This window comes from Rhinolophus sinicus, linkage group LG04 (genome assembly GCF_036562045.2).
Source record: "Rhinolophus sinicus isolate RSC01 linkage group LG04, ASM3656204v1, whole genome shotgun sequence".
Lineage (NCBI taxonomy): Eukaryota > Metazoa > Chordata > Mammalia > Chiroptera > Rhinolophidae > Rhinolophus > Rhinolophus sinicus.
This window is the reverse complement of record NC_133754.1, coordinates 95,276,336-95,303,542: the sequence shown is the minus strand read 5'-3', so window position 1 is coordinate 95,303,542 and position 27,207 is coordinate 95,276,336. Positions and strand designations below refer to the sequence as shown.

The 27,207-nt window shown below is 36.4% G+C and overlaps 1 protein-coding gene across 2 annotated transcripts in view; it reads right to left on the bottom strand.

The window, feature by feature from the left end:
* The window catches only part of STARD13 (StAR related lipid transfer domain containing 13), a 492,881-nt gene that overhangs the window by 269,531 nt on the left and 196,143 nt on the right, over positions 1-27,207 (bottom strand). Inside the window, exons 3-4 of one of the 2 annotated variants that reach the window (XM_074330029.1) lie at positions 22,207-22,240; positions 4,109-4,177 (exon numbers count right to left, since the gene is read on the bottom strand). In XM_074330029.1, the coding sequence (XP_074186130.1) occupies positions 4,109-4,177; positions 22,207-22,240 (103 nt within the window). The remainder of the gene's footprint in view (positions 1-4,108; positions 4,178-22,206; positions 22,241-27,207) is intronic. The other variant, XM_019736522.2, reaches the window with a different exon arrangement.

Genomic DNA, 27,207 nt, shown 5'->3' with positions numbered 1-27,207 from the left:
CGGGGGGGAAAAATTTGTGGTTGCCAGAAGTTAAAGCGGGGTGGTGGTGGGAGGGAAATGTGTATAGCTATAAAAAGAGCATGAGTGATCCTTGTGGTGATGAAAATATTTTCTATCTTGATTCTATCAATGTCAATATCCTGGTCATAATATTGTACCATAGTTTTGCAAAATGTTACCATTGGGAAAAAATGGATAAAGGGTATATGGGATCTCTCTATATTGTTTATTACAACTGCATATTAATCTATAATTATCTCAAAGTAAAATGTTTAAAACATTTCTAGAAAGGAATGGAGAGATAGATGGATGGATGGATGGATGGATGGATGGATGGATGGATGGATGGATGGATGGATGGACAGACAGATAGGAGGGCAGGGGAGGAAGGAAACAAAAAAAAGATCTCTTTCTCTCTTTCCCAGTTGACTTGATTGGAGTTTCAATGACACATTTTTGAATGAAGGGATAAAAAGATACCAATAGATGTATAGTATGATCTTATTTTTATTAAACAGAAAATGAAAAAAAACTATTAAGTATAAAAATTTGGAAAGAAAGACATTAGCTATTAGCATGGTTTATCTTATGTAGGTGAGGCAGAAAGAGTACTATGGGGGAAGGTAAGGAGAAAGGGATTATTAAAATGTTATAAAGAAAGAGGAGAGAAAAAGTTCACTGAAATCATACAAACAGAGTGTGCCAAAAAAAGTTATACACATTTTAAGAAAGGAAAAAACTGTATTAAAATTGTAATACTCAATATATACCGATAATAAAAGATGAATACAAGTCACATGTATACATTTTTTTGGCACTCCTGGTATACAAGGTCAGACAATTAAGTTCGCAAACTCATCATGTAGAAACAGTGCTACATACCTCATTGCTGAATATCATTATGGTCACCTTCAAAGTGCTCCCCCTGGGAAGCTATGCACCAACACCAGTGCCTAGTCCACCCTTCAAAGCAATTTGGGAACTCTTTTTCTGGAATGGCATCAGAGCAGTTATTGTATTACTCTTGATGTCCTGAATGTCATCATAATGTCTTCCTTTCAATATTTCCTTTATCTTCAGGTAAAGAAAGAAGTCATTGGGGGCCAGATCAGGTGAGTAGGGAGGGTGTTCCGATACAGTTATTTGTCTACTGGCTAAAAACTCCCTCACAGACAGTGTTGTGTGAGCTGGTACATTGTTGTGATGCAAGAGCCATGAATTGTTGGTGAACAGTTCAGGTCATTTTCATCTAATTTTTTCATGTAGCCTTTGCAGCACTTCCAAATAGTAAAATTGGTTAACTGTTTGTCCAGTTGGTACAGATTCATAATGAATAATACCCCTCTGATATCAAAAAAGATAAGCAACATCATTGCAAAAGTTCACAAACTTAATTGTCAGACCTTCATAGGTGTGGGTAATATGCATACAGAAACTAGAGGAATATAGCTAGAATTAGATCTCTGTGGTCCATGAGTATGCCTATAATATATTATTAAGAAGAGTTTTATAGTCATATATTATTATGTTTCCATTTCATCTAGACCAAACAACAAACAAAAACCAAACAAAGCAGCCAACCTCTAGGTATGAATGTTGGGGTAGACTATCTGCGAAGATAATTACCAATAATCCCACTCCACCTCTTTTGGGGTAATTTGTTACACTGCAATAGATACCTAAGACATGTCTATAGGTATATAAATGTTTGTAACAGAAAAAATGCTGTGAACAAAAACTTACTTATTAAAAGTGGTTGTTTAGCAGTGTCAAGAGGAATGAGAGGGGGATAATTAACTTTTAATTTAAACCTCTTTATACTATTTTACTGGTTATTACAAGTGTATATGATTCTCTAATTTGAAAAACATCAATTTAGAAAACTTTTACAAGAAGAAATAAAATATTCTATTTAGTTTTGTTGTTGTTGCTGTCATTGTTAGAATTGGCCTTGGGAAAGTATCTTCCTCTCATTTTATTGTTATTTTCTATTATTTTCTGCAGTATTCCATAGACCTCAGTTTCAGACAGTTGCATATAATGTTGATTTCAAAAACAACTTTATAAATAAATTTTCTTCAAAAAATAAGGGCCCAAAACATGGGAAAGTGGCTGTGAATTGGCAACTAAAACATTCTGATCTTCTTTAAATATGCTGTCAAAACTAAGCAAGAGATAGGCATTAACAAAATTGATTTTAAAATATTCTCAGTAATGCAGTCCATAAGATACATAGAAAGAACATTAGCTCACTAAACATTTTATGGTCCTATAACATTTTCACTAGCTTTCTCTGTCCTTAACAGTGATACAGCAATGATAAGTCCGCAGGAAATTTAGGAGAAGCATGAAAAAATGATAATGCTTTCTCTGTGAGTTGCAGTTTTCATTTTTATTAACTATCATACTTATTGAATACTTGATTTCTTTAGGATCTTGCTGGATTTCTTATAGGGTCTACAATTCCTGGCCAAGGCCATTTTCATTGATTCAATTCAACAGATTTACATCTATAGTGTCTACTATGTGCTGGGCCCGGTGCCAGGCACTTGGAGAAAGAAAATGAGAGTTTAAAACAAAAGCAGAGAAATGGTCAATAACTAGATAATGATATACTGTTGAAAATAAAACATTTGAAAGGAAAGTAAAACATTTGAAAGGACTAAATAATGGGTTGGAGGCAAAGCCAAAAAAACTAGACAAAGTCGGTTCCATCTGAGCTGGCTTTAAGGAGAAGAAGAGTTTGGCATGCAGATAGGATGAAAAAGTGTATTCCAGATGGACTGGAAGGGTGCAGGAAAGCACAGGACTGTGGAAGAACATGGTGTGATTAAGAAAGAAAATGTAGTTCATGAGGATGAAGGAATCTGACGCAGAGCGTGTGACTGAAGGGGGGAGAGCAGTACTGAAATTAAACCCATGGGCTCTTTTTCAACAACAGTGTCAATTCAGTGGGGGAAAGAATAGTATTTTTCAACAAGTGATGCTGGAACAATTGGATATCCACATGCAGAAAACAAAAAAAATGATGCCAGACTCCTTCATTAGGACATACATAAAAATTAATTGCATGTGATCACAGACCTAAATGTTAGTTCTAACACTACAAGATTTTTAGAAGAAAGTATAGGAGTAAATGTTTATAACTTTGGATTGGGTTAAGCAAAGCCTTCTTAGACATAACACCAAAACCAAAAGCAGCATAGAACTAAAATAAATAAAGTGGAATTCATCAAAAAATTTAAAAATTTGTATTTCAAAGGACATCATCAAGAAAGTGAAAAGACAACCCATGGAATGGAAGAAAATATTTTCAAATTATATATAACAGTTGTACACAAGAATATATAAAAAACTCCTATAACTCAACACTGTAAAAAGACAAATAACACGATTTATAAATGGATTTTTTTATCCTTAAAAAGAGATTTAACAAACATTTATTCAATGAAGATATACAAATGGCCAATAGACAAATTAAAAGATGTTCAACATCATAAATCGTTAGGGAAATGCGAATCAAAACCACAATCAGATATTATTCCATACCCCCATAGGATGGATATAGTAAAAAATGCCGATAAGTATTGGTGAAGAGGTGGAGAAATCAGAACCATCACACATTGTTGGTGGAAATGTAAACTGGTGCATTCACTTTGGAAAATAGTTTGGCAGTTCCGCAAAAAATTTAATACAGAGTTACCACGTGACCCAGCAATTCCAAGTATGTGTCCAAGAGACATAAAAACATATGTTCACACAAAACGTGTAATGAATATTTATAATAACATTAGTCATAATAGTCAACACATGGGAAGAATCCAAATGTCCACAAACTGATGAATAGAGAAACCAAATGTAATATACTCATACAATGGAATATTATTCAGAAATAAATAGAAATGAAGTACTGATGATACATGCCACAACATGGATGAACCTCGAAAGCATTATGGTGAGAGAGTAACCAGGCACAAAGACCACATGTCGTATGATCCCATTTACATGAAATGTCCAGAATAGGCAAATCCATAGAGACAAAAAGATACTAGTAGTGGCCAGACACCAGAGGGTAGGATTGAAGGGAAAATGGGTAGTGACTACTTACTGGGTGTGGGGTTTCTTTTTTGAGTGATAAGAATGATTTCAAACTGATTGTGGTGATGGCTGCACCATTCTGTGAATATACAAAAAAACACTGAATTTTACACTTTAAATGGTTGCATTGTATAGCATATAAATTATATCTAAAGGAAACAGTTTTAAAAAATCTATGTCATATTAAAAAACAAAAACACAGACTCTAGAGCCAACCTACCTAGGTTGGAATCTGTCTGTGCTCTACCCTTAGCAGTCATGAAGCCCTGAGCCAGTTAATTTCTCTGTATGCAATTTCTTCATCTGTAAATAAATGAGTACCTCCAGTTGAGATCTCAAGGGAAATTTTCACAGAGGTGGAATTTGAGCTGGTTTCAAAGACAGTTATTTATATATATATATATATATATATATATATATATATATATATATATATGTATGTATGTATATATGTATGTATGTATATGTATATATGTGTGTGTGTATATATATATGTGTATATATATATATATATATATATATATATATGTATATATATACATACACACACACACACACATATACGTAGATCATGAGATGAAGACCTTAAAAGGCAGGAGAAAGGAACTAACACTTCTGGAACACCTACTGTGTGCCAGAGTATGTGTTAAGCATTCTATGTACATTACTGCAGTTTATTTTGCCTGCTTTGTACTTATAAAAAATTGACTATGAAAATGAAATGATTAAGAGACCAAGTAGGGGTTCAATTGCAGGCCCAGAGTCTCCCTCATCTGGCCTTGGTGACACCCGTGAGAAGGAAAGTGTACATGGCCAGAGGAGGGAGTGAGGTGAAGTTTGCCCGGCAGCGCGGGAAGGGGTTGGGGTAAGGGCAGTCAGGCTGCTTAGGAGCTCTGATGGCCGAACAAGTTTTCTGGATTTCACCCCATAGATAATAGGGAGCAAGGAATTGCTTATTAAACAAGGCCATAAGCAATAGGGATGTATTTTTATATGTAAAAATTTAAATTCATGTTGTATGTTATTCTGTAGCTCAATTGAACCTTTTGGAAACTTTGCAATGTTACCCAAAATAGATGGTCTGACAAGCTTGCCTTTAGTGAATTTTGAGAAGAGAAATCAGTTTGCTTTCACAATTCAAGGATGACTTTTAAAGACGAAGTATAATCCTTTTGGTGTCTGAGAGTTTGCTAATTTGAACTTCCGGTTGTTATCAAATGACAGATTGGTTTTGCTGTGAGTTTTGGAGCTAAAAATAGAAACTAGAAGGCTTTAAAACTCAAAAGATGAACCAAAATTTAGGTCTCCCTTTATACAACAGGTGAGGGAAAAGAAAAACCATCAAATATGCAATTATCAAATCGAATAGCAGATATGCACTGCCTACTCATTTATTCAATGGTGTGTTTTTGTTTTTGTTTTTGATGAGTAGTGTAGGCAGCATGAAGCCTTGCCTATGCCTCCTACTTGGAAAGAAGAGCTTCTTTCAAAGCCATCAACCAGCAGAGTGCCCAGGAAGTATTTGAAGTATCTAGGGACTGTCAGAACTGGCACGCCCAGGTTGGCACCACTCAACTGAAGAAACAGAGAGCTAATGGAGTACACTCAGGCCCATTCCAGGTGGTACCCAGGCTCAAGTCACGCTGCTAGATTAGTGCTGGAGTGTGGAACGTCTTGAATGCAAGGGTATTCTTTCTCTCTAAGCCAGTGGTTCCCAGTGGAGATCTTACACCTCCTAGAAGGATGCATTTGGGGTAAAAGTGAGCAGAGTACATTTTTGGTCATTGCAATCATTGGGAGTTTCTGGTAGAATTTAGTGACTATCTTGAAAGCCATGGGACAAACCTGCACAGTGAAGAATTGCCCTCCATTTTCCATGATTTTCAAATCTCCTACCACATAAGTTATTATCTGATTTTCTCTGAAACTAGGCCTGAATTCCATTTTACGTACACAGAAAGTAGTTTTCACATGATCTGAATACACTTAATTTTCCAGCAGTGAACCTACCATGAAAATTGTGGGAAGCTTAATATTCAGTCTTATTTAGCCTTATTCTTATTTAGCAATTGTTTTAAAATGTTAAATATCATCATTTACGTTTAAAGCATTTATTTTTTAATTACCTAACTTTTTTTATTAGTTTCAGGTGTACAAAACAATGTAATAGTTAAGACATTTATACCCCTCACAAAGTGATAACCCCCTCCCCCAAGCTATTACCCCTCTGACATTGTATATGGCTGTTTCAATTCCATTGACTCAATTCCCTATGCTGTACTCCATATCCTGTGACTATATACGTTAAATTATAGTTGACATTCAGTATTATTCAGCTTCAGCTTCAGATGTACAGCACAGTGGTCAGCTTCAGATGTACAGCACAGTATGAAGTGGTCTCCCTAATAAGACAAGTGCCCATCGGATACCCTACAAAATCTTTACAACATTATTGATTATATTCCCCAAACTGTCTTTCATATCCCCACAGCAATCTTGCTGTTACCAATTGTGCTTTCTAATCCCCTCACCTTCTCCCTCATCCCCACCCTCCTCCCATAGTTACCTAACTTTTTAAATACTGTTTCCATGCACCAATTACACAATTTTTCTCTAGTTCTTATAGTAGAGCTTCTTTTTCTAATCCAGCCTCAATTTTCTGTTGCCTATGGAAAAATATTGTCTCTAATATCTTTTTAAATATGAGATTGACTGTATACATTGACATGTGTTGGAATGTCAAGAAAGGAGATAGGTTTTTTTTCCTAGCCTGTCTCATGTTATAGCACAGAGAATTTATTATTATGACAACATACATGAATAAAGCCTGGCTCATTTGCAAGAAATAAAATTTTCTCATTTTCTCAACATTAACAGTTGAAAATTTGTCTTGACATTCAATCTTTAATTAAGATTATTTTCTTCTGCTTTTTATTACACACTTAGAAGTCCACCTGTTATTACTCACTCCAATCCTGGTTTTATTCTAATCCCATCCTTACCTCCATCCTTTTATTTTCCTGTAAACTTCTACCAAATGACGTCTCATATCCTTATTTCTTTTGAACCCAAACTCTTCATTATAAGCATTATTATTATCTTCTAATGCAGCCAAGCTTAACATTATATATTAAATGTATAATCATTTAATTATAAATTACTTTCCTTTTTATTTCATTTATTATACTTAAGGTATTATATTGGTTTTTGAAATGGTGCGTATCTTCTGTCTATAAATTTCCTTTCAAAATAGTAAATGGAGTGTACTTATTTGTTATGAAACTTTTTGTGAAATATTGGTTATACTAAATGGTTGCAGTAACAAAACACTTTTCACATTTTATATCTGAAAAAACAGAATATGACTTATCCAAGATAACACATAAAGAATGAGCTTTAATATCTTAAAAGTTATAACATATTAGTTTCTTTATTCTCAGTTTATGGCCTTGTATTCATCATTAAAATGCTTTATAATTCATCATTTGGGTACAAGTTGTAGTTGGAGGTGCTTATAAAAAATTTGCATAGAGCTTCTTCTTCTTCTTCTTCTTCTTCTTCTTCTTCTTCTTCTTCTTCTTCTTATTAATGTATTATTAATTACATGCACGCATCATACTCAGAACTTTCCATCTATTATCTCATAAAATCCCCATAATAATTATGCCAAATAGGTATGTAGTTACGTATATTCATAGATGAGTAAAATGAAACTTCAGTAACTTTAGTTACTGCAGTAACTTGCCTTTGATGACAAGGCTAGTAAGTGACAGGGGCCTAGACTCTAACTTGAGTCTCTCTGTCTCCAACACCCATGTATTCTGTCTCCATAAAGAACAATGTTCTTTAGTTTTGTGTTAACAAATGTCAAACACAAAAAATAATATTTTGGATTGAAGCTGAAAGTAGGAGTGCTTTCAATAAATCCCTAATTCAAAAATTAAGGAAATCAACAATCCCTACCAGTATTTCAAATCAAAATGATGGAGGAAAAGACACTGTAACTCACACTGGTGGCTTACTGATTTTCACTTGCTATTCCATGATGACATGCCACCACTTGAAATTGATTCATCCAATATTGCTCTCCACAGGATCATGTCAAACAGGAAATCACAGAGTGACCTCTAAAATGATATTGTAATTTGTGCTATGCAAAATGGTAGCCACCAGCCATATTTGTTTAGTGAGCATTAGAAATGTGATTAGTCTGATTTGAAATGGGCTGCAAGTGTGAAGTATTCCTCATACTTAGCATAAAAAAGTGAAATATCTCATTAATAATTTCTATGTTTATTTTATGTTTTAATGATATTTTGGAGATATGGGCTAAATAAATGTTATTAAAATTAATTTCATCAGCGTTTTACTTTCTTTTATGAGATTTTAAATGATACATTTGGCTCACATTTGTGGCTTGCATTAAATTTCTATTAGACAACATCATTGTGGGCCATATATCTTTTCAAGTAACCAACTTTAAAATCAAGTCTCAGAAAAAAGTTTTTTGAAGAACAGAAGCAAAACAGCACAATACTTAGTGTGCTGGTAGGCGGGTCCAAGATTGCAGCTTTCTGACCTGAAGCCCTAAAACTCCTAGAGGGAAATAAAGGTACTAAATACTTTGACATCAGTTTTAGTAATATCTTTTTGGCTATGTCCTCTCAAGCAAGGGAAACAAATGTAAAAATAAACAAATAGGACTACATCAAAGTAAAAAGCTCCTGCACGGTGAAGGAAACCATCAACACAATGAAAAGGCTACCTACTGAATGGGAGAACATATTCACTAATGATATAGACAATAAGTAGTTAGTATCCAAAATATATAAGGACTTTATAAAACTCGACAACAAAAAAATAAACAATCCAATTGAAAATGAGCAGAGGATACAAACATTTCTCCAGAGAAGACATACGAGTACAGATGACCAACAGGCATGTGAAAAGATGCTCAACATCTCTAATCATCAGGGAAATGCAAATCAAACCCACAATGAGACACCACCTCATACCTGTCTGCAAGGCTGTTATCAAAAAGAACAAATAACAAGTGTCAGCAGGGATGTGGAGAAAAGGGAACCCTCCTGTGCTGTTGATGGTACTGTAAATTGGTGCAGTAACTATGGAAAACAATATGGAGATTCCTCAAAAATATTGAGAATAGTATTGCCATATGACTCAGCAATTTCACTTCTGGGTACTTGTCTGAAAAAATCCAAAACACTAATTCGAAAAGATCTATTCACCCCTATGTTCACTGCAGTGTTATTTACAATAGCCAAGATGTGGGAGCAACCTAGGTGTCTGTTGATAGATGAATGGATAAAAAAGATGTGAGATATATAAAAAATGTGTACACACGACTTGTATTCATCTTTTGTTATTGGTATATATTGAGTATTACACTTTTAATATAGATTTTTCCTTTCTTAAAATGTGTACACATTTTTCTGGCACCCTCTGTGTGTGTGTGTATACATATACATATATATGTGTGTATACATATGCATATATGTATACACAAACACACACACTATATATGTAAATATATATGTATACATACACAATGGAATATGACTCAGCAATAAAAAATAACAAGATCTTTCCATTTGTGACAACATGGATGTATCTAAAGGGTATTATGCTAAGTTAGACAGAGAAAGACAAATACCACATGATTTCACTTATATGTGGAATCTGAAAAAACAAAACAAAGGAACAAACAAAACAAAAACAGACTCACAGAAAAAGAGACCAAAATGATGGTTGCCAGAGGTGTGGGGGATGGAAGTATGGGTGAAAAAAGTGAAGGGGAATAAAGTAAATAATAGTGTGATAATTTTGCATGTTGACGGGTGGTTACTAGACGCAGTGTGGTGATCCATTGTAAGGTATATAAGCATCGAATTTATATATCTTACAATGTGATCACTATAAATATAAATGTCACTATGCTGTACACTTGAAACTAATATAACATTGTACACCAACTATACTTTAATTTTTAAAAAATACTCAGTGTGCTAGAAAAATTATTTGATAAAATTTCAATATTAGTTATGTCTACCGGTTAGATGCATAAACTTTGACAAATCATTTAATACCTAAGAACCTCTGCTTCTGTAAATTCAAGATAATAACTATATTGCTTCCCTCATAGGGTTGTTACAAATATAAAATGAATAATTATTTCATTTGTTCATTTGTGGCACCAAAATTGAGCAAGGGTCTACTATGTGGTAGGCACCAAGGGTACAAGGAATAATAAGCTTTGGTACCCGCTCTCAAGGAACTTATTGTAGAAGTTATAGAATATTCCTCGAGCCATGATATAGAGTACCGTTGTGTCATGTGCCTGTTGAACTCTGCTTGGAGGATTAAGAGAACGGTCCACAGAGGGATTAGTCTCTACTCTGCCTCTTGACTATGAGAAATTATTTACCAGGCTTAGAAGTCAGGGAATATCTTGTCTTCATGGGTCCAAGTTATGAAAAAGCAGAGAGTGCTCAGTGAACAACAGAGGGGATTAAGGTGCTGGCAAATAATGGAGTAGTGCGATCTTTCCAGTGTTGGAAGAAGGTTCTAATGCTGAGAGAGCAGCGAGGGGAGGAACCACGATCACTTACGAGCTTTTGGCGATGGTACCCATATTCTACTGTAATTTTGGAATCCTTGTCCCTTTCTCAAAGGAAGACGCTAATAAAAGATATAAATGTAGATTAGTGGGACTTAATCAAATAGTATCCAATGGTTAATTTCTGTAAAAAAATTTAGGGGGAAAATAATATGTTTTTTAAAGCATACAGTCAATTCTTTGAGTTAGGACAATGACTGATAAAAGGGTCCAAATTTCAACAGGATAATTGCAGGCTTGCTTAGGGAAAGGGGTATCTTCATAAAATAATTTGAGCCTGCAAGAAGTCATTTAGACCTCTCAGTATTTCCGGAAACTGAATTAGTTTCTAGAGACAAATATACATCAAAAGTTATTCATTTGTAGTAATGCTGCAGCTAATCTGATTTAAATTTTCCATGAGACTATATTATATTAAAATTTCAATGATAATAGTGGTGCGTGAATGATACTTTCAAGGTTACATATTTGAGTATAATATCCTTATAAAAGGAAATTTCAAAAGCAAAAATTATGGCTGCCTTTTAACTCTGTTGTTTGCTTTAATGCACTTTTTACAGAGCTCACTGTTCAAGAATAAAAATAAACACTGACTAATCTCAAATTGATTTACAAGATATGCATATATTGTAGAACCTCAAATGAAATAGTACTTTATTTGATTAAATTTACATTATTTAAGACATCAGTATGTGGGGGGTGAAGGAAGGGATGGGTGAGAAAGGTGAAGCGATTAAGAAGTACAAATTGGTAGTCACAAAATAGGCACGGGTATGTGAAATACAGGATGGGGAATATAATCAATAATGGTGGAAAGATTATGTATGGTGTCAGATGAGTACTGGATTATCGGGGAGATTACTTCATAGATTATATAAATGCCTAACCACTGCACTGTACACCTGAAACTAATATAAAATAATATTGAATGTCAACTATAATTAATATATATACAGAGGGTGCCAAAATGTATACACATTTTAAGAAAGGAAAACTATATTAAAATTGTAATACTCATTATATACCAATAACGAAAGATGAATACAAGTCACGTTTGACTTCTGCAATTACAAGAGGTGCTCAAAGTGGTTATCATCAGAGTTCAAACACTTCTGATTACAGCGAACTACTGCTTGAACAAGGCTGACCAAAGTGTCCACTTGTATACATTTTTTGGCACCCCCTGTATATATATAAGTGGCCACAGGATGTAAAGTACAGCATAGGGAATGCAGTCTATTGTACTGTAATAACTATGTACAGTGTCAGATGGGTAGAATACTTGTTGGGGTATTCACTTTGTGAGGGGTGTAAATGTCTAATCATTATGTTTTGTACTAATGCTGTTTTGTACTGAAACTAACAAAAAAACAAAGAAATCAATATGCCATACACAAAAGTAGAAAGATCTTTTAATATAACAGATAAGAAAAAATCATTGTTAACTGAACAGAAGATTTCTATTTTTTCCTTTCAGATCATGAAAAAATACAATTTAAGGCTAAAAGGGTAGTTTTCAGCTAAGATCTCTTATTTGCAATAAATGTTATTGACCAACAAAATAAATTGATAATTTTGGTGTTTCTGGCTGAAGAAATTATTGATTATGTCAAAGAAGGATTAACAAATTGGCTCCCGAATATTGTAATCGCTTTCTGATTTTCTGCTTTTGATCATGATCTCATCTTTGTAAGGTCTCCCATCCTCTAGAACAGGGGTGTCCAAACTTTTTTCAACGTTTTTTACCAAAGGCCATATGCGGTAAAATACACAAACAGCCAGGCCACTCACTCGAGGTGAAATATGTATTGCCTCACCTGGTTTATTTAATTAAACTAAATATATTTTTGGGATTTGCTGCGGGCCAATTAACAATGGATTGCGGGCCGCAGTTTTGACACCCCTGCAGAAGAACCTGAACCTGTCTCATTTCCCAGAAGACTACAAAAGGGAGAAACCAGGTACGGATTTGTCTACAATCAATTACATCGTGCTCAGGTCTAGCTTCTTGCAAAGGCATTCTAGAAGCAACAGCAGAATCAATAAGATCAAACCTCTTGCTTTGTTTAGTTTTGGTCTCCAGAACTCATTCTTTTATAAAATATTACTATTCATAAGGAGAATTTTTAAAAAAGGTTTATTAATAATATTTGCAAAAATAATGTTTCCTTGATTTTGAGGATCCTGCTTGTGTCCCTCATATATTTACGTTCCAAATAACAGGAGAAATATAAATATAATAGAAAATATCTATGTATTTTGTATATAAATATAATAGAAAATATCTCTGTATTCTGTTTGTTTATTCTCGTCACCACCAACTGTAATTTCCTTGAGGGAAGCCACTGTCATTTTCTTCTGTGAGTTCCCTGGACACAGGAATCATCATGCCTACTCAACAAGTTTTTGAAGACATAAAACACGGTAGTTGATATTTATGGACGGACAAGCAGTAGCAACTAACAATTCTCCCACTATTCTCCCTGGAAAGTATTAGTTTAGGGAAAAGTACATGGTCTTGAAAATCAAAGCGATCCAGGTTTAAATTCAAACTCAGACACTCATTGAGCAATTTAACCTCCTTGAACCTTACTTTTTTATATGTATAAAATGCAGAAAACACCTCCTATGTTATAGGGTTGTTCTGAGGAGGGACTAGATGAATTTTCCTAAAGAATGCAGCCTAATGCTTGCCTGGCACTCAGTAAGTACTAATCTTCTCTATTCCTCTAAATATCACAGACATACCCTCTTCACACTGGATACTCAGCAATTTGCCAGGAAGGTCATAAAGCCACTGGATGAACTCAGAGGTCATCCTGCTGCGTATATGTTTCTGAATGACACATAATTATATTAATATACAACAATTATGCAGGGATTCATTTGTCTACAAATGTTTTTGAGCACCTTCCCTGTAGCAGCACTCTCCCGGGAGCAAGGAATAAAATAATGATCAAGACATGGACCTTCTAGACTAGTGGGAAGGAAGGAAGGACCGGGAGGAAAGGAAAGAAAGAGGGGAGAGAGGGAGGGAAAGAAATGAAAAATTCCGACAAATGCTGTGAAGGAAATAGAAATTGCAGAGATAGAAACAAGTAGGGGGAGGAGTGGATAGAAAAGACTGTTTAAAGCAGGTGGTACTTAGGCTGGATGATGAGGGGACAGCCATGCTAAGAGTAAGGGGGTGAGCATCTGAAGCAGAGGGAACGCAAAAGTCATCTGAATTCTTTAGGCAAAACAAATTGCATATTTGCTGGTTTGGCCATTTCCGTGACTCCCCGCTATTCAGGGCTCTTTGGTAGATGTTTGGGAAGCACTGCTCTTGAGAAGACCTTGAACACAAGCTGTAAAAAGTAGGAATGGCAGATAAAAACCACTCTCCTTTCCCTGTCGGTATTTAAGTTGGCGGCTGGCAAGGGCTATAACTAAGTATTCACAATGAACTGATACAACTCAAATATGGAGGGAAAGAATGTATTTTAAGTAGATTTACATTAACTCTGAAGCTTTGGGTGGCACTTGCTTTTCAAAATAGACATTCACACTAATTAAAATGAAATATTAGGTTAATGCAAAAGTAATTGCGATTTTTGCAATCATTTTTAGCCTTTAAACCACAATTACCTTTGCTCCTACCTAACAAAACCTAGGTTTCTCTTTGCACACTCTAATGCTTTCCTTTTTACCATATGGACATAGTGCCATATGAGTGTAATAGCAATTATCTGTGTAGCCACAGGAAGTCACAGTTTTAAACTCTTAGTACATCAGTATAAATTTTACTAAATATTCGCACATTTACTAAAAAGTTCTGGTTTCCCTGAAGAAATCTTAAGAAAGGATTTAAGTTTGGTGAGTTTCTTGAAGGAGGAATAATTTTATCTTATTTATCTTTGTGTTGCTAATAACTTGCACGGTGCTAAGGACACAAGACGTGTTTGCCAAACACTGGATGAATTAAAATTAAGTTTTAATTTCCAATTGGGATTGGTGAGGGGGTACCAAGAGTCTCTCGGGCTCAGGCACTTGTCACTACACTTCAATTCCAGGGAAAGTGACAGATATGTATATTCCATAGTATACACTTTTTTTCACAATCATTGGATTTGTCCATACTCTTGACTTCCCATATACTCTATATCTCTAACTCTTGTGAATTGTTTGTGACAGGTCCTTCATATTCTTGCTAATGGGCCTAACAAAACGCCATAACACAATGAAGCTGAGAAGGTAGAAAGTAATTACACTGCTTGCAGGAAGGATGAATAGCTATGGCCACAAAACCTCTTTTGAAACTGTTCTTAGAAGACTTGTCCCTGTTGCCCTAGTAAAATTACTGAGTAATAAATAAATAAATAAACAAGCAAACAAATAAATTCTTCAGCTGTGATTTTATTTTACTTAGACTTTAAAATTGTTTCCTAAATGGAAGTGAAATTTGGACAATCCTGAAGGAAATGTACATTGTATGTTAAGAATATTACATTAGGGCATGATTCAAACATTCTTGAAAGTGAGTGATGCTGAAATTTAGATTTAGTCTCTTATTTACAAGTGTAAAGAAATGAAAAATAAATAGGATGAGAAACTGAACTTAAACACACATTAAGTCAACCATAGCTACACGGGTTAATTTTTTAAATATTTGTATATTTATGAACATTTATATTCACTTTTCAAAAACAAAGTTTCATTCCATTAAAGAAGCCACATTATAGTATTTGCCATTCATTTCTATTTTGACTTTATCTAACAAAGAAAACAGCATGATAGGTGTAAACTCAGGAAGTGCCTTCCACTGTTACCACAATAGATGTTTCTTCTATTACTAGGCTGAGATCTTTCGGTCCCTGTGGACAGTTTAAGCTGCTTAGAAAAACATGTGTTTATTTAGTGACACTCTCTCTTAATCTATTAATAAAGAAATAACAATGACTTACACTGGACTTCATACTTATGGCTCACCAGTGACTGAGACCAGAGGAAACTGTGAATCGGGCAGTTTTATCTCGCCAGAAAGAATCATCAGGAATCACCTTGCAAGGGCATGAGGTTGGGTCAGAGGCATGTCCTTCCCCCATGTCATGTTACACCTTCCATCTGCACACTCGTATATTGAGTGGCCTCTTCAGTCTGACTGCCAGATTACGTCTTGGGCAAAACATACAGAGAGAGAAGCTCTTGAACACTCCAATCAAGAAGCAAAGATGGGGAGCCAAATTAGAAATGAGGGGAGCTGACTTCACATTTTACAAACGGTGGGAAGGAATGACCAGTGAACATTTAAATTGAAAATATGAGTAATTTAGTTGGAAAGACGAGATTTAAAAATAAGAGGACAACTATAATAGAAAAAAACCTAAACTTACGGAGTACTTCACAGTTGCATGGAAATTCGAATTAGGCTTCAAACATTCTCCTCTGATTTACATGTGCAGAAAAATTGTTCTCAGACGTCCTTCACCAATATTTCCTACTCCCAGAGTGCTTTTCACAAATATTCACATAAAAATTTACTTGACTCTTTTCTAGTTTCTGCGGGCCTTCTTGCCTATTCAATTTTGTCTGTCACAGTGAAACGCTAGCTGGCAGAGTGGACAGGCAGCTGAAAATGCAGTCTGTGCTCGACTGAAAGTCTGCTGTGTGATACCTTAATGCGCATAAACTCTACGTCCAATGTGGTACTTCACACCACATCAGAGCCTCCAGAGCTGAGCGTCCTCATTGGAGGTTTGTCAGAAAAGTACTCATCATTTCTGGCCAAGGGGTAATTACGGTTGTTTCTTATTTACTCTCTTGAGTGTAGCTTTTACATGATGGAAAATACACTGTAACTATAACAAGTTGAATGTGCTTATATAAAATAATAATAATAATAATAATAATAATAATAATAATATTCTAGTCAGCAAATCTCCAGGGGAACATTTTGTCTAAAACCTTCACATGCTGCTCATTTATGGACATCCCTCACTTGGTCATTTCTGGACTGAAACACAACATTCTTTGCTGATCTACACATGAGTATAATAACAATTTCTTGAATTCAGGTCAGAATTTCAACAAGAAAAATGAAGAACAGAGAGTTCCACTTATGGGTTAATTTACTACTGGGACACATTCATATGATTTTAAAATAGGGCTTTGCTTATTTCTCACTTAGGTGTTGGGTGGTTGAGGGTTATGTATTTGTTACAGCAGAACCAGCTCAAACTGGTCCTATCGTGTTTCTACTATGATCCAGAACCAATGTTTAAATATTGCATATACCACTTACGAGTAACACTTGTGAACCCTTAACTGCTCCCTCCCACGGAACCAAAAGACCGGGACATGACAAGAACCTGAAGGCCGGAACCCTTTCAGAAGTGACAGGTCCTTTGTCCAGGAAGATCCGGTGCTAAAACTCCATAAATCTGGTCCCTAACCCTGGATGGGGGAGACAGGTTTGAGCCTCACCTGCTGTCTCTTTGTCAGTGGACCTTACAACAAATGCTTTTTCTTTTCTCAGAAGACAGTGCCTTAGTATTGGATTCTATGCACGTGGGGCAGTGAGGCCTTGCTCGATAACAATTGGCAACTATACTGCCCGAGGCGCCATAGCGGGATATGACTCCTGACAATGACCCTGAGTGCAAACCTAGACCAAATTTGTCTAGAGGCTCGGCTACTGGGTTTCTGTTTCCTCGCCTGTCACTCCAGGCTCCTCTGTGTTACTTTCACTTTGGGGAAAAGAAACATCTTCTGGATCAGACAAGCATCCATTGGGTGAGTAAATTCCTTACAACACCTTTGCACCTAATTGTCTAAAAACCTGGTCCATTTGTGGGTTAGAGTCCCACCTCAGGGAGGTCTTGTTGGTTAAGAGTCTCAAACCTTGGGGCTAGGGTCATAGGTTAGAGTCCCACCCTAAGGGAGACAATAGAAAAGGTTACAGCCACTGAACTACTTAAAGGATTGGGTTAGAGTCCCAGGATTTTGGATGTCTTTGTCTGTCTGATTGTTTTACCTATTGAAAATTGGTGAATAGGGCTTAACTATTGGGTGACCACAGCAAAAGTTTATTGAATCTGCTATGTGTCATTTTTGCTCCGGTCATTCTGAGAGAAACCTTTCAAAATGGGAACTGTTAATAGTATATCTGATTGCAGTCCTTTGGAATATATCTTCAAAATTCAAAATTGGTCAGTATGTAGCTCTGAGCGCATGAATAAGAGAAAATTGTTTTCTTTTGTAACACTGCCTGGCCCCAATATCGGTGGGAGTCAGGGGAGAAATGGCCCGAAAATGGGTCTTTAAACTGTAATACTATTTGACAATTAGAACTGTTTTACAAAAGAGAGGAGAAATGGGATGAAATCCCATACGTACAATCATTTATGTTTTTATATTAGAATAAAAATGCACAAAAGAGATGCAAAATTATAGTTCAGAAGGAAGACACACGCACACATAAAAAGCCCCATCTTGCCTGAGTCAGAGGAAAATGATCTCGATTTACTACACATCTGGCTCCTCCTTCAGTGCCTCCTGCGATTCTCCCACCATATGAAGTGGGAAATCCTGTGAGTAGTGCCAAGGCTTCCACCCCAAATTCTCTGAGGATCACAGGTCCAGCCCTGTACGCCTACTTGCCAGATCGCAGAAAGGAATGGCCTCCCTTCCCTGTACTCAGTTGGATATTCAATTGGACCAGGGGTTATTTTGCCTCCAGCAGGGCAATATTCATTGAGACAAGTCCTGGCAGGTCTAGATGACCAAGGTCAACCTAGGGGATTTGTATAAGTGCACTCCTTCTTTCCTACCTCTGATCTATGTAATTGGAAGAATAACATGCCATCCTATGGAGATGATCTTAAAGAGATGGAGAATCTCTTCATCTTCGGTTTTTGCTACTCATCATTGTGACTGGGCTGCCATACAGGCCCCCATGAATACTCTCCTCATTCTAGAGGAACACTGGATGGTATTAGAGAAGGTTCATCAAGAAGACAAAAGTCTCTATGAGTTACAGCCAAACAATCCAATCAGGGCACCAGTGGTGCAGGCCATTCCTGGAACAAAATGAGGAAGGCACGTCAGTGACTCAAGAGACCTTATAAACCATTACAAGGAATGTTTGATAGCAGGACGTGACAAAGGAATCCCAAAACCAAAGTGAGTAAGATCTAGGAAATGCAGCAAGGGCCCAGGGAGAACCAATCCACCTTCTTTGAAAGGGTGTTTGAGGCTTACCAACAGCATATTGATATTGATCCAGAACACTCAGATAACATGAGATTGGTCAACATGACCCTTATCAGACAGAGCACCCCAGATATAAGAAAAATCTACAAAAACTGGAAAGGGGGTTGGAGCTGCCAATGTCTCAGTTGGTTGAAATTTCTTTAAAGTGTTTAATAGCTGAGATAAAATTCAGGAAAGGCAGAAGCAACACAACATGTGAAGACAAGCTGCTCTGCTTGCAGCAGCCCTCAGCCAAGACCCAATGAGATGCCCACAGGAAAGAACAGATGCCTATGGGTAAGTCCCCCGACACCCCTACGACCCGGCCGAAAAGGCCATCCATCTGTTAGACCACAACAAGGTGCCTTTTGTGGACAAGAAGGACACTGGAAAAGGAATTGTCCCAACCTTCCTTGGCAAGAAGGAACAGGGACTGGCTCCAAAAGCTCCTGCCAGATGCCACAACTCACTGGTAGCAACTAGGAATGATGGGGCTCAGGGACTACTTTGGAGCCATTAACTAAATTATAGACATCCGGTGGTGCTAAATCCTTATATTTTGCTTAAAGTTTTATCTGGGGACTTCTGCTGGATTAGAGTTCTGGACTTAAAAGATGCCTTGTACTGCATACCACTAAGTCCTGAGTCCCACAACTGTTTGCCTTTGAATGGGACATTCCAGAGACTAATATGAAACAGCAATAGTGCAGATGGTACCCCCCCAAGGCACAGCCAAGGAAGACTTAGAAGATGCTGGGGCCTTCAGCTTACAATGGAAATTACATGTTTCATAGAGGCTCAGTCTACAGGAAAGTTGAAATGTCAAGAAGCCAACTTAACTTGGGACAAGGTCTTATCATATGCCTTCCTTAGGGTAAGAATAGCCCTTAGTGGCAACTGTAATTGAGCCCTTTCAAAACGCATATGGGAGACCCTTCCTTAAGACTAAATACTATTGTAGTCTTGAAAATGATTATACTGTAAAATAATTAGATGCTATAAAATTTGTACAGTCTCTAGGTGCTACTTTATCTTCTATGCATAAATGTGCTTCTAGCTGCTTCATGCTTCCTACAGACATTCCCCTACATTGTGTGAGCCCAGGAGACTGGGTCCTCCTCAAGACTTAGAAAAATCAACCCCTGAGGGTCAGCTGCCACCAAAGTGAAATGGATCCTATGAAGTCCTTTCAGAGGACTGAGACCCCACCTGGCTAGGAAGAGAAGATGCCGACATCTCAAAGTAGACTGCTTCCACCCAAGACTCCAGACCAGGACTATATAAACCTAAACTATCTCTCTTAACTTGCTCTTGTTTTGGTCTAAACAGTGTGTTTTACTTTCTTGGTTGTGATATTTGCTTGTATAATCTTAGTATTCTACTTATGTTTTTCTTTTTCACTCTTCCTGACTTACTATGTCTCCTTATCTGTAGGAAGTAGCTAGAGTTGTTGTCTCCTATATTCCCCAAGATTGAGGAATGAACAAAAAAGGGGGATTTGTCACCACATACCCAGCTCAGTGTGGTCCTCTCCTGTTTATAGCAAGACCAGAACCAGCTTAAACTTTGGATACACCTTATGAACCTTTAGCTGCTCCCCACCATGGAGCCGAAGGACCGAGATATGACCAGAACCTGAAGGCCGGAACCTTCTCAGAAGCGAAGGGTCTATTGTCTGGGAAGATCTGGTGTTGAAACCCCGTAAATCCTGGACGGAGGAGAGACACGTGAACCTTGCCTCTTGTCTCCTTGTTGGTAAGCCTCGTAATAAAAGCTTTTTTCTTCTCTCCAAAGTGGTGCCATAGTATTGGCTGTTATGTGCATTGGGCAGCCCTTCCTGGCTCGGGAACGTATTTTGAAAGTCTTATGTATGGTAAGGGGGGAGGGGGGTGGGAGATGAGGGTAAGGGGGATCAAATATATGGTGATGGAAGGAGAACTGACTCTGGGTGGTGAACACACAATGGGATTTATAGATGATGTAATACAGAATTGTACACCTGAAATCTATGTAATTTTACTAACAATTGTCACCCCAATAAATTTTAAAAATAAATTAAGAAAAAAAAAAGTCAGCAGGACAAAACCATGCATATTTGATGTTACAAGCATTTCACAGAACAGCGGGAGCAAATTCTGTTTGGTGGTTTTAGTGGTAGAGTTAGTGGGCCCAGCACACATACTAAAGTCATTTTCCTAACAAAGTTCCAGCCAGTCACTTTGCCTGGAGGTCCAGGGTAAACGTCTCTTTGCAAATCTCCCAAAGAGATGGAAGAACAGAGATTCAATGCTGATACTAATTTGAACTGAAGCTGAGATCTTGAGTTTTTGAATAATGAACTAACATTGGTTCTCCAGCAGTTTAAAAGAAAAGAGGTATTCGTAATGGAAATCATTCGTAATGGAAATCATTTTTGTTACCAATATAGATAAGGGCAGCATTAGAGTATTATTTTTTAGAGGCATTATTTGATAAGATCATTTCAAAAACAGACTTTAAAGATATAAACTGGGGTGGGGGAGCTTTAATTTTGCATTGAACGATCCCAGAAATGTATACTTCAAGATATGAAGAATATGCACAGTGGAATCATGAAAAGCTTTTGAAGTAATTTCCTTCTATGTAAAAGCATTCAAATGGCCATATGAAGTAAGGAAATGTGAACATTCAGAATGATGTATCCACAATGACCGTTCCAATAAAACAACAGCCGCCAAACAGTTGATAAGAAGTGGTGGTTCAGGGAGTTGTTAGCTGTTATTTTATGTAGTCATTGAAATAACAAATTCAATAAATTAAGATGTAAACATTTTGATTTACACCGAACATTTCTAAATATAGAGGCTATACAAATGAAAAATTGCTTCCCTTCATTCTGTCAAGAGGACTCATCTTCTAAGCAGTTGTTTTGGTATAGGTGTAATCTTTTATTTAGTTCCTACTCAATGTATAGTATATATTTCAAAATAAAGACTGGTCATGCAAAGGAATTTCTTTCTGCGTGAAACCAAATGTTCAAAATGGGTAGTAAGCCCACAATATGGCTACATGAGGACTAGCAAAACCCTAAGTGAACTGATGATCCAATCTTCAAGCTGTGAGACATAGTCTGATTCAACATCATACTGAGACTACTGATGATTCAGCAAGACTCCTGGCATACTTACATTTATAGTGACCAGTTAAGATTCTTCAAACTTTTATAAACAAACAGTAAAATATACTTCATCAAGGAGACTTACCTGGTCTTGCGTTGCTTTGCTTGTCAGAGGGTACCTTTGAAGAGAAATTACAATTCTCTTAATATCTCAAAATTACACTGCTTTCATCAAGAATGACATCATCAACTTTGAAAAAAGTTATATTATAAAATATTACTAAAGTTCAAAGTTGTTGGCGATATTTGAAAATGAACCCCTAATGCTTGCAACCATTTCAATAGTACCTGAAGTTTAGAAGCAGAAGTGTAGAAACACTCATTTCCCAGCAAAATTGATGAGGCAAAGAATAAACATATAACATGTTAGTTCTAAAATGTGCATAAAGGTGATAGTGAATACATTTTTTCTTATGGATATGCAGCAATATTTTAACGTAACAATTTTCATTGAAAATCACTAGATGGCAGGTACTGGGGGAAGGAGGAAATGGGAGTTACTGTTTTCCAGGTCCAGAGTTTCAGTTTTGCACAATGAAAAGAATTCTGGAGATTGAGGTAGTGATGGTTGTGAGACAGTGAAATGTACTCAATCCACTTACCTGTCCACTTAAAATGGCTAAGATAATAAATTTTATGCTCTGTATATTTTTTCACAACTAAAAGGAAACACACACACAAAATCCCCAAATGCACATATTCTGTCGCAACTCTATATAGTATTTAACTTCCTACTACCTCACTTCAAATCCCCGTGTTTGGAAATCCAAATAACCGGGAGGAAACTTTTAGACCCCAGAAATATACCATATTAATAGAGTATTTCTAAGATCTGAAATGTGACTTACAGGCAGATGATAAAGCAGGTGTTACTGACTTGGAGGTAATTATTTATATTCCATTGAAGTCACCATGGGATTAGTCCCTGCTCCAGAAACATAAAGAGGGAAAGGTGCACTTTGAGGCAGAATGTGGGATAATGTCTTCACTGATGCCAGTATAGTTAGAGTAACTATCTCTAAACAACCAGTAGGCTATATCTCTGGATATTTTATTCAATAAATATTTGTCAAATGCTTAGTCAATATATAGAAATACACATTTCTAGCACAATGCTGGGTGCTTACCCCTTTCTCTCTGTTGTATACATGGCTGTGGGCAGGTAAATCATCCAAAGTGGAGATTTAAGAACTCTAGAACTGTTGGAATTATCTCATGGATAAATCGTACTAAATTCCTTTGAAGTGTGTTTAAGAGTCACTTGCCTCATTTGGTGAGATCTCCCAGAATGTGTTAAATGCTTAATACCTCTAAAGCCATAGCAATTATAAATCCATGTTCACACAGACTGTCTAAAAATAACAGCATGTTAGGAATTTGTTTCACGATAGAGGCGGATTTAAATGCAATTGCTTTTTGGAACAAATTTGCCCAGATATGTATCCTTTGCCACAGAGACAAATATGCACATTACATGAACAGAACAACACTAGAAAATCATAAAACATCCGGATAACTTTCTACTGGGAGGCTAGGGCTCTGGGGCATGGGATGATCAATCAGGTCAAAATGAATACATTAACAACTATTGTTCCAGTGAAACCAGAAAGCTCTTTCAACACCTGTTGCTCCTGAAACACAAAGGGCCCATTTGTTTCTAACGCCCCATAGTAAACCTTTAAAACCAAAGCAGCAGATAAAAATCCCAAAGTAAATAAACTCTTAGGTAAACACGTAAGCCATTGTACTATTTGCTCTTTACTTTGTTCAGAATACACCTGCTGGTTTCAACTCAATAAATTATATTCAGTGGTGACCCTGATTTAAACATTACAGAACAATGTCAAAGTAGCAATGAGCAGATAAAGTTAATCATCAGGTTACTACTAGAAAGTTGGTTTCCTTGGACAAATATAGGGATGTGACTATTCTACCCTGGCTTTGGCCCAAATAATTTGAGGTTGACTTTGATGTAGGTGAATTTCTATCTCAAACATTGTCTAATCCGTCTCATGTTAGCTACCTAATAGATCATGTATAAACAATAAGTAAAAATGAAAGAGAAAAGGAAATATTTAAAATCATTATAACCTACAATTCCATGGTCTCTTCAAGGAGTCCTGCTAAGGAAAGAAGTTCAACCAAAGAATCAGTGCATGAAGAAATACAATGAAAATGTAAGGTTCCTTAAATAGCATGCTTATTTTCGTTGACTAAATTTGGATTCAAAATGTTCCAAGCATGGCCTTTCAGAGATGTTTCCAAACTTTTTATTTCTGCAAAAATACTATATAATGGTTCCCACCTAATTGTCAAAGCTATCTCTTCTCGAACTTGGGTTGTAACTCTTAGTTGGTAGGGGTTTGGGGAGAAACAGAAAGTAACAGATTTCTTTACAAATGACTATGCTGTGAAAGCCAAAGAAAAAGTTGCCAGAAAGGATAGAGAGAATACATAATATAATTTAAAATCTATTCTTCACTTTATCTTTCTTGATTTTCTTTTGATCTGAGATATAGAAAGTAATGCTTATTTTCAGTGTTATATAAAAATCTCATTAAATTTAAACATAGGAATCAAATGAAAATCTACTTTAGCAGAATTAAAAATATTTCAGTTCAGCCCATTATGCATAAATCTTTCTACTTCTAAATTTAAATTTTGGTATATGTATATTAGTATTCACATATTTGAATAGAAGTAGTAATACATAATTTCAGACAAATCTAAATGCAAAAAAATAGTCTTTACTAGTGCAGTAAGTCTGAAATGATGTTATTTAATAAACCATGGCATTTTAATAAGCTTTCTTGACATCTGGTACTAATAAAAAGGATTTTATTTTTATAGTTAACATTTAAAGAAAAAACATGTCCGTCATTTTGCCATTTATCATAGACCACAGATGGCATAGGCCACATTTGGGTGGCTTCATTTCCTTCTTGATTAGTTTATATAAAGAGGCCACTTGTTTTCTCTCTTTCTGTGTATATTTTATATAAGATTTGGACCAAGTCCCAGAAATTAATAAATGAAGGAAGAAAGGAATGCATCAAATGAAAATGAAGTTTCTTAACAACAAAGCTAATTATAGAATTTTCCTGGATCCAGTCTAGTTAATAAAGTTCATTCTAAAACAATGATCCAACGGATTTTGCATCTGGATAAATATTTGAAGTAAGTTTTCCAGGACTGTGAAAAACCATAAGGACCTAAAAATTTCCATCTTTTGTACAACCACATTCTCTCTAGGCAAAATTGACCAATGCTTTGATTCAAAGCAGGTTTTGCCAGGAGCTGGTATGGAAGTAGTAGCTGACCGTGCTGCTGCTGAGGCAGCCAGACAGGCAAGGAGGCCTCTGGATGTTCTCCTCGTCTCTGGACCATGAACTTGAAATATGGGTCTTCTTGTCCTGCTTGCTCAGACTTCCTGTATTCCTCCCTTTAAATCCAGCACTGAGTGTTCTACTCCAACTTGCACATTGGGCGTGGGCTGCCCCTGACCGACTGACCCCAATGTATCAGCACCTGAGCCTTATCTCTGGAAAATATCATTACTTACCTGGAGGCATCAATGCCATAGTATGAAACATGTATCATACGAATTTTCATTAAGTTTTGTCAGAAAAATTAACAATTAATGACAACACTAATGCAAGCATTTCCTAGATAATAATAACAAAAATATTATGAGATGCTCCAAATGACAAACAAAAGCTCTAGAAGCAAAGCCAATGTATTAATCTTTGAGAAGTGGAAAACTGCAAATGCAAGTGAATTAGCTCAGAATTAAACATTTTTTTTCCTTAAAACTTGAGAATTCTTCCAGAGTCATAAAACATACTTTGTTTCATGAGCTAAACATGGATTTGCTAGCCAACTAACAATATCACAGGCCCAGTAAGAAATACTTTCAGCATCTTGGCCTGCTGTCTAGATTTGTAAGAGACCTCATCCACCCTGAGATCATTTTGTGAATAAGTAAAAGTCTCTGAGATTTGATAATCTAATCTATAAGGAGAGATTATGTGTGTGTGTGTGTGTGTATATATATATATATATATATATATATATATATATATATATATATGAAAGGATACAAATGCAGAATTTATTATAATACAGAATTAACTGATTTGGAAAATAAGTACATAAATTAACATTTAAGAATACCTTATACTGAATACTGAAAACACTTTCAATATATTTGGGTGTGCTGTTGAAAATCCAGCTGCATTGGGATGAAATTGAGTTCTCTACTGTGAAGGAGTTCAAAATCCAGAGAAGAAAATAGCCCCCAAATGAAAAGGTTACAATCCTATGAAACAAGTACACAAACAGAGGTATATGCAAGGCATGATGGTCGTACAGAGAAAGAAGTGGTGGACCTCATGAAGAGACTCAGTGGAGGTTTATGTGGAGAGTAAAATTTAAGATGACACTTAAAGAATAAACTCATTGGAAAACCAAGAGGGGAACTCCAGGGAGAAGGATCAACATGTAGGAAGGAAAGGGGCAGAGGAGGGCATGAGTGTTTGGCGAAATGCTCGTATTCCAGTATTGTTGTAAGTCAGTTATGAGGAAGAGTGCACAGTGATGGGGTTAGAAAGATAGGAATGAGCTAGATAATAAAGTTCACACACTACGCTGAGGAATTGGGAATGACTTATAGGTGATGAGCACTGCAGAGATGTAGGGTTTATAACGGCAAATCTGGAAGCACCATGAGGAATGGACTGTGACAGGAGGAGATTCGATACAAGTTAGGGGATTACTGCAGTAGACTAAGACCAGGTGAAACATAAGGACCTGGACTAGACTATGTGTGAGAAAGTGGTAGCTATGAGTCATTTTCAGGAGGGGATTGGTTAAAAGCAGGAGGACAGAGGGAGGGAGGGAGGGAGGGAGACAGAGGTGTCCTGGATGGTTTTCAGGTTTGGGCTTGGGCAGCCTGGTCCATGGAGGTGTCACGCCGATGAAGATAAGTAATAGGGGAGGTGGTATGGGGTTTTGACTCTAAGGTGAGGAATTCTACTTTTTGACACGTTGAGTTTGAAGCGACAGTGGGACACCCAGTTGGGAATGT